This window comes from Hoplias malabaricus, chromosome 5 (assembly GCF_029633855.1).
Source record: "Hoplias malabaricus isolate fHopMal1 chromosome 5, fHopMal1.hap1, whole genome shotgun sequence".
Taxonomy (NCBI): domain Eukaryota; kingdom Metazoa; phylum Chordata; class Actinopteri; order Characiformes; family Erythrinidae; genus Hoplias; species Hoplias malabaricus.
The window spans coordinates 40,867,878-40,877,253 of NC_089804.1; the positions used below are offsets into that span (position 1 = coordinate 40,867,878).

The window sequence follows — 9,376 nt, forward strand, 5'->3', positions numbered from 1 at the left end:
TATATTACGGTTTTAATCATCTTACATTTCTATCAGAAAAAAAAAACAATTCAGAATCCGCACGCGGCGTCCCCTAAACTTCCAACATGTTATGCCCCAACGTCCCTCTAAAACTTTCTCCCATCTACCCGCTTCAGTCCTTATGCACAGCAACAGCCCCTCAGCGACCGTACGCTGTGTGAACTTATAGATTGGTGTTTTTTATATAGATATATTCTTAGCTGATAAACCACCAACTAGATATTAACTCCTTGGTGTACTCTGAAACACACGTCTGTTCGGACTTCATTTTGAACGAATATTAATGTTGTTGAGCCTCCATGTTGTTGAGGTAGGGACCCCCACCTTGAAGGAAGAAAGGGATTACCATGAGAAAGACCTTATTTTGGACACAGGAAGTTGTTATACATTTGCTATAGGAATGATATAGCGGCCATTCAAAGGGAAACAAACTTCAGCATTGTTTTTAAAGGTTCAAAAATATTTTAAACATGTTATAGATTCTATTTTACTCCACAGTTTAATGCAAAGTGTTTAACAAAAAATATTACGTTGATATTTAGGCTTTGGAGTTTTTTCCACATAATTCCACTATTGTCAGTGGTCCAAAATGTATTAAACCATTGGCTCATAAGCAGTAAACAGGCAGTTGGGGCTCGTTCCCTCATAATTTCACGACACTTTCACATGACTAAAGGTACGGACTTGATTTGAAGTGTTGATTTCATTTGGTAGCTCTTCATAAGAACATACACTACGCGGGTAAAATACACAGAATCTCAAAATTAATTCTTGGTCATTTAAAACCCCTAAAACAACTGCCCAAGTCCACCCTAGAACGTGTATATCACTGCAGAAGTCTACAATCCAGAGACGACTTCTTAAATAAATACAGGGAGTTTACATCTACAAAACATTGTTCAATTCTGGAACAAGATTTCCTTTTTTCCCTCTTTACCAAGATTTATTTATTTTATGATAAGTACAATATAAAGTAATAAAGGATAGGCTTTTGTTCTGAAGCATACTGCATCATCTGCCAAAGCTGGTGGAAGCAGTGTATGAGTGCCACCACGACTGGGTCACTGTTTATTTATGCTGTGACTCCTGGTAAAGTGGCAGGATGAATACAGATAGTTAACTCCTAAGATTCAGTTAAATGCTGCAAAACTAATAGGAGGGTACTTGAGAGTACAGAAGGGTAATGACCCAAAACGTACCATGAAATCAACCCAAAAGCTTCTTAAGGCAAAGAAATGAATGTTCTTCAGTGGCCAAGTCAGTCCCCTGACCTCAGCTCAATTGAGCATGCTTTTTATTAAGACAAAACTGAAAGCAGAAAGACTCACACACAAGCAGCAACTGAAGGCGGCTGCACAAAAGGCCTGACAAAATATTTCAAGTGAGGAAGCTCAGCATTTGGTGATGTCCACTGGCTGCAAAGAATTTTACCCAAGTGTTGAAAATAATGCTTAAGGCATCCGGTTATTGTTACGCCTTTGAAAAACAAGTATTGCAAAAATTGCTTTTAATCCCCAGAGGGTTTATGTAACATGTTTTATTTCATTTAAACCAGTTTACAAAACCATTTCCAAAAACTGTTTATATACTGTGCAAAATGTAAATTAAAACAATGCACAGTGGTAAATGCACACTTTTTAAACTCTAAATGCAATTGAAAACCATACACAAACAAAACTGTGGAATCTGAGAAAGTGTATGGTTTTTGGAAAAATTTTTCTATTTGATACCTGCAGCACATTCCAAAAAAAGTTGGGACAGAGGCAGTGTTTACCGTTATGTCGCATCATCACTTTAACAACATTCTGTAATGTTTAGGAACAAAGGACGCTTCAAAAGGCCAGGACGCTTCAAAACCTGTATATAACATTCAACCATCACTGGTCTTTATGCATTTTTAAATTATTATTTAATTGTGATATGTCACATTTTAAAATTTGGAATAAAAATGATATTTAACATATATGTTTCAGAAAATAAAACTGGGAACATTAAAGGTTAAAGAGATTATGTTAAAGGTTAATGATAGAGAACTGTTCTTGTAAATGTAGTAGATAGTAATCTGCACGATCAGAAACAGGTCACGGTGGTTGTAACTTTTGCTGTTACTTTGTTGGTACCCTTAAATTACCCTTAAAATAGGGTATATTTTTGTACCTTGTTTTAGATTATTTTATTCACCCATTTAATCTCCAGGATGTATATGTTTTGTTTGTTTGTTTTTTGTTCAGTAATGAAGTCTTACTAATATTCACATTTCCTTCTGGAGACGAGAATGTAAAGAACATTTAGGGAACACAACTGGATTTTAACCTCACTGCTGTACCTTTAAAAACTACATTCACACTGTGTAGCTTTAGTGACAGTATTGTACCTTTTTGAGAGTGTGAGAGTGAGTGAGACTAGTTTGATTAAAATAAGGTAACACTAGATGTCAGTAGAGTTTTCTGTGTGTTTCTACATGGAATTACTGTGAAAAAGCTCCAAGGATCAAAAATAAATGTAATCTTGATTCAGTATTTAACTGAATTATTAACAGAATCTTTATAACTTTTGCACTTTTTCTTTGCATTTATGATTTATTTACAGTTTCATTACAATATTCAACACCACCAAAGGCAAGAGACAGTTGAGTTTAATACTTTGGGCTAAAGTTAGAAGTGAAGTGTACATATGTACAGCAAGGTCCTGAGGCCATGGGGAAAATGGAAAAACAGTATTTTTAATCAGACAAAGATGTGTTTAACAGGTAAACAATGGTGAACAATTCTGATTCTAAAACTAGATAAATATGTCTTTAGTCCCAAAAAAATATATTAAGAGTTTTATTATAAACCTAAGGCTGTTTTAAAATACTTCAAACGCTATCATAAATTTACAAAGAGTCAAAGGTAGATATGAAATACTTGCTATACATGAAAGAATACATGAAATTTACTAACTATTCCTTTCAGCATTTGGTACTTACTCTCCCTTTTAAACTTTGTATTTTGGGTTTATTTCTTTAAGTGAATTTCATTTTTTTTTGTGATTTCTGCTCACTTTTAATGTTAGAAATTAATGACTCACTCACACAACTACGGCTTCCTGGGATTGTGGATTCAAGCCAATGGTGTAAGTCATAATTGTGTGAGTGTGTGGTGCCCTGTGATGGACTGACACCTCTGGAGTGTGTTCTCGTCTGGACCCACTATGACCCTGGACTGGATAAGTGTTACAGACAATGAATGAATTTTAACAAAGCATTCAAGAGGCTGCAGTGGTTTGGCATATTTTTATTTACCTTGGCATGTGTTAATGAAGGCTTTTTATATCTTTCTTAGACAGTGCTCCTGGGCTACACCCACTCTGTACAATATTAGGCCTAAAGGTTAATTAGACAAAGAACTGAGATTTACAGTGACCACCTCATAGGTGGAAGGTCTTGCTTGCAGTTCACACTGTTCATTTCAGTTCATACTGTGCTCACTTGGGCTGAGGTTAGGGCTCAGTGCAGGCTGCTGGATTTCCTCAACTCCAGACTCATCAGACCAAATCTCTTTGGACCTTACTATGAGTGCAGAGAGGCAGTCATTCTGAACAGTGGGCCTTCTCCAAACCACTGCCACAAAGCTGGAAGCTTATAATTATACTAAAGGCCTTGTATGCTGTAGCATTTTGCCCTTTACTGGAACTTCACAGGAAGAGGCCTGTGAGGCCTGGTCTAAAACCTGACAAACTGCACATTCCCTAGTTCTCCTCCAGCAAACCTTTATCTGCCACTATCCACTTTGCTATGTAGCATTTTTCTGTCTTCGAACCGTCTGGGATCTGCTCAGATGTGTCAGGTAGTGATGTGTAACTGACCGTTCAGACATTGTGTGTCCAGTGGCAGTGTGTTTATACCCTTGCTGGTGCCTGTGTGTGCATTTGAAGATGCCGATGTAGTGTAATGATGTAATGTGCAATTATTTGTCATTGTACAACATACAATTAAATGTGTTTTCGGCATTCAAGAGCGAGAGAGAGAGATAGAGAGAGGATAAAGAGAGAGAGAGAGAGAAACAGAATAAATGAGAGGGAGAGAAAGAGAGAGGAGAAAAAGAGAGAGACAGGAGAGAGAGGAGAAAAAGTGAGAGAGAGAGAGAAAGCAAGCACGCGAGAGAAACAGAAAGAGAGAGAGAGAGAAAGTGAGAGGAGAAAAAGTGAGAAAGAGAGAGGAGAGAGAGAAAGAAAAAAAGCAAGTGCGTGAGAGAAACAGAAAAAGAGAGGAGAAAAGAGAGGGAGATAGAGAGGAGAAAAACTGAGAGAGAAAGAAAAAGAAAAAAGCAAGTGCGTGAGAGAAAAAGAGCAAGAAAGAGAGAGAAAGATAGAGAGGAGAGAGACAGAGTGAGAGAGAAAGAGAGGAGAAAAAGAGAGGGAGAGAAAGAGGAGAGAGAGAGAAAGAAAAAAGCAAGTATGAGAGAGAAAAACAGAAAAAGTGTGAGAGAGAAAGAAAAAGAGAAGAAAGAAAGAGAGAGACGAAGGGAGAGAGAAAGAGTGAGAGAGAAATAGAAAAACAAAATGAACAAGAGAATGAACAAGCCACATTAAATACATAGAAATTACAAAAAGATAAAAATGTAAAACATTAATATGATTTAGTGTACAGTATTAAACAATGAGCCCTTTTCAATAAAATGTTTGTATAATATTAATCACTAGTGTAATAAATAAATAAATAAAATAGCAAACAGCACTTCCTGAAGAAAATGCAAATCCATAACAAAAATGGCTCTTTCAGCTTCCTGTGTGACGCGCAGATTTTCACTGAACAGATTCTAATGTTTGTGAGTTGGTAAACCTACTGAGGAAACATGGTGTACAAGTTTCACTTCCGGATGTTGTTTGGGGGCGGGGAGGGGGTGGATGTAGGGTAAAGTATCTACATTTATTTCAAATTTAGCATCTCTTTTATTCCTTGAATGTAAAATAAAATACAAAACAAATGGTATGAGAAATAAATGAACTTTAAAGCATTCTATACCAGTTTTATTTCAGCAGGTCACTGCACAGAAAGAAAGAGGAATGATGTAAATGTACAGTCTGTAAAGAGCATTCACAACCAAACCAAGAGCAACTGGCGACAGAGAAAAGAACCAAATCAAAATCCGTTTTATTTGATTTTGTAAAAATGTTTTAAAGTTTAAACATTTATGGAGCATATGAACATATTCTTTCTCTTTAGATTTCCCTCAGAAGCTCTGTCCCTTGTGACTGAGTGGCATGCATGTCTCGTCTGAAGTTTTATTCTGAGAACTGCTGCCCACACATTTGTGACTTGTGTATAGTAATTGTTTTTGTAAAAACTTAGCTGCTGTCCTTTATATAATTCAGTCACACGAATCTCTGTAATAATAAAACCACATTTATAATTATAAACTTATTATAGCATATTGAATACATTTAGCTTACAGAATGAACTAAAGCAGCAGAGAAGAATGGGAGCTATAGGGAATGAAGAATTAGTGAAATAAATAGATAAAAACAACATATAATCATTTTTTAGCAAGTGGAAATATGCAGCTTTTTTGCCGACCCTTTTACTGAATTCAAAAATGAAATTGCCAACCAAAATGTTTTTCCCCTGGTAACTCACATCAATTGACTTTATTCATTTCAAAACTCCAGTGCCAACAGCACGAACCACTGAACTTTTCAACAGCCCTCGATCTGACTCAGAGGCTATCTATAATCTACCATTTCTGCCTTTTCCCAAATGTGTAATCTAATGGCATGTGTTACCTGTTTTAAAGTTACATCAGAAACTCATTCGGTGCATGTTCTTTTTGCAAAACAAGGTAACAATAAAATCCTGTTTTTTTTTTCATTGAAAGGCTGTAAAAACCCAAACCACTGTTTTCTCTGCTTTACATTTACATTGTGGTTTATGTTTTAGAAAAAGTGTTCCAGGGTGATTGTAATCGCAAAACCAGTTTTTATATCATCACCGACTTAGTACATTTAATAAAAAACTGATAAAAAACGTATTTTCCTAAATTTCAAAATCACTGCTTTAAAGTAGTAAATGAGGAGATGTATGTGACATTTCATGATTTTAAAACTATCACAATACAAACCGTTCTTTTAAATGTAAATGACTCTGAAACACCTCACAGTTATTGGTGCAAATACGGAACCTAATGCTAATTCCACTGATTATCTGACAACCTCTGTTCGTCTGGCATTAACACTCATGCTCCTTTAGCAGTAACCAACCCTCTCCTCAAAAGACTGGTCTGGACTTTGTGAGGAGTGTGTTGTGTGGACAGAGGAGAACTGGTCAATGAAACTGAACACAGTGAAATAACGAGATGCCAGTCTGAATTCCAAAGGGAGTTTCGACGGCTAAGAAAACCACCACAGCAACGAACTGGAGTCTTGTGAGAAACTGGGGGAGTCTTGTGGTCACAGATGTGCCAAAGTCAATCAAAGCTATATTAACTTCTCATTAATTTCTGCAACCACAAGTGTGTGTAGACATCTTTTCGACTAAAGTAAGCTCTAATTTTGATTGAAGCGTTCCACATTTTCCTTGTTTGATTTGTGTGATTTACATTGTTTTAAATGGTAAACAGACTTAATAATCACATCCCTTCTCTCTGTTAGAATCATTTCTAACTGAGATGAGTGAGTACTTTTATCTCATTATATGTGCCTCAGTCTGATTATGGGCTGAGAACAGATTTCCAGCCTTGACCTGAGACTTAGGACAAAGTTCACGCTGCACATACGGTAAGCATTGTCTCTTAAATCCGCTGTGTGAGTCATTTCTAAGGGGAACAGAAAAGCTGTGTGGCTAAGTGTGAACCATTGAACTCTCGTGTCTCGCATCTGCCCACTCAAGTTCTCATGAGAAAAGTTTTTGTGCCAGTCTAGTACTGTACTACTAGAAAAGTTTCATTTGATCACACTTCTGTCAATGTCCAGAAATAAGTGTCAAGCCCGTTCACCTGAAACAGCACCGTCAAGGTAGGGCAGCGCTTCCCTTTGTCAAAACACGCAAAAGGTCTGACGTTGAAACTATCAGAATACAGTCGTTTGTTTTGTTGATTTAAAAACACCAATATAATTGAATTAAATGCATTAAAGGTGATTTTATTTGTCAGAATAGCAGATACATACTGTTCAAATATCACTGTTTAGTCGATGTAAGTAGTGATGAGACAATAAAAGACAGTATGAAAACATCAAACATGTTTAATGTTCACATTATACTTTGTGAATTTTGAATCATTTGAATAATCAGCTTAAAAAACAGTTCAGTCAGTTCAGTCTTTTACACCCTGAGTTATAATGCTTTTTTAAGATATATTTGACACATTATAAATTCAATTTAAAATTTAAAACACATAGAACAGCTTACAATTGACAAGAAAATATAATACAGCACTAATCTCTAACTCAAAAGTAAACACAAAAGTTGACACAAAGGTCAAAAACAACATTTAAAGGTTGTAAATAGGTTTCATCAAGTAATGACTAAATAAACAGAATGAAAAACTATATCTTTGACTCACAGCAAAACAGCACACTCTCATCTAAAGGAACGGATTACAGTGAGGTTCTGTGAATGCAGTTCTTTTAGCTGATGTTAGACATGATACATTTACATTTACATTTACTCATTGCATTAAATGAAATACCTTTAAATCAGTTTACTGCAGACCACATCCTGAATAAGACTTAATGCATAAAAAAGCAGTAATGCACAGCTGAAAACAGGCGCTCAGTTCTTCTGGGTAAGGGAGAAGAGACGCCCTCGGCTTGCTGTGCTTCCCAGGTTCTCCATGGTGCTGTTTGAAATGGAATTGGACGAGATGTAGCTGTTCTGCGCCTCTCCATAGCTCAGGCAGTTCATGCACAGTGCAGCTGCGCTCCGTCTGAAATGCTTATCCAGAAACAGGTAGATGGCTGGATTTGCGCAGCTGTTGACGAAGGCCAGACAGGAGGAGATGACGAGGCCTCGAGCCAAATATATATGAGTGTCCTGGTCCAGCTCAGCGTTGCTCATCTTGGAGATCACCTGGATGCTTTTCAGCACGTTGTAGGGCAGCCAGGACACCAGAAAGGCGGTGATGATGGTAAAGACGATCTTGAGTGAGTGGCGGCGGCGGGCTTCAGCACGTGAGTTGCCAGCAGTGACAGAGTGGCTGCGCAGTTTCATCAGGATGGAACCGTAGCACAAGGTGATAATGAGCATCGGCAGCATGAAGGTGAGGCAGACCGTCAGCAGGATCATGGCTCTGAAGAAAAGGGATTCCAGGTTGTCTGTGCAGGAGCCACTATCGTCGCTCTTTATAATCACGACCCTGTAAACTAGGGACGGCGTGCCCAACAGCAGAGAAGCCACCCACACCACGACGCAGGTGATGTGCACACACCTACTGCTGCGGAGAAAGTTTGAATCCATGAGACGCACCACGGCGAGGTAGCGGTCCACACTCATGCAGGTGAGGAAGAAAATGTTGGAGAAGCGATTGACGGTGATGATATAGCTGCTGATCTTGCACATGCCGATCCCAAACGGCCAGTGGTCGTGCTGCCCGGCCGAGACAGCCCACATAGGCAAGGTGAGGACAAACACCAGATCAGCCAAAGCCAGGTTCAACACAAAGGTGTCCACAAGACGTCTGTTTTTCTTGTGTCTGTTGCCAATGACTATGAGCACAAACAGGTTGCCAGAGAATCCAGCAAAGAATATGATGAAGTACATCATGGGGATGTAGATGTGAGACATGGAGAGCAGTTGGTTTTCCTTGAAGTTCTCTGAAGATGCTGGGTCATCTGTAACATTGAAGGAAAAATCGTATTCATCATCGTAGAGTCCCTCTGTTGTGGTGTCCATTATGGTCTGGTAGAGCACTGTCTAAGAGCTGCTTGCCATCTGAGTACATTTGACTGGCAAAGAAAAGAAAACCTGTTCAGTCACATGCTCCAAACCACAAACTGCAACAGCAGATTCTCCTTTCTGTTGACCTGATACATCACTCTGCCTCTCTGAAGTATCTGTCTTACAGAGTCAAAGTCAAGGAAATTATCTGGCTTGCCACAAAGTGTCTGAATCACTAAAATAGCTGCTTGTGTTTGCACTCGCGCTACTACAGAATAAAACAAAATAAACACCTTTGGTTCTGTCATTCATTGCTTTGTTACAGAGCAACATAGAGCAACAGTTAAAAGCATTCTCCAAACTTTATAAAGCATCACCAAACTGATGCACATTAAAAACATTTTTAAGAAAGAGATATGTTCTGCATCTAGGAATAGATACATAGTCCACGTTATTAAAGACTATGATTATTCACCTCCACACAAACGATGCGACAGAAGAAAT

General features: G+C 38.0%; 1 protein-coding gene across 1 annotated transcript; it reads right to left on the minus strand.

The window, feature by feature from the left end:
- Positions 1-7,129: 7,129 nt before the first annotated feature.
- Positions 7,130-8,952, minus strand: gpr25 (G protein-coupled receptor 25). The gene has a single exon (XM_066673071.1). It carries the CDS (start codon positions 8,885-8,887, stop codon positions 7,769-7,771), a length of 1,119 nt encoding a protein of 372 aa, XP_066529168.1. The 5' UTR covers positions 8,888-8,952; the 3' UTR covers positions 7,130-7,768.
- Between the last annotated feature and the right edge of the window lie 424 nt (positions 8,953-9,376).

What these genes read in the sequence shown, in the direction of transcription:
- gpr25 (XM_066673071.1), bottom strand. Translation starts at nt 8,887, where the DNA reads ATGGACACCACAACAGAGGGACTCTACGATGATGAATACGATTTTTCC.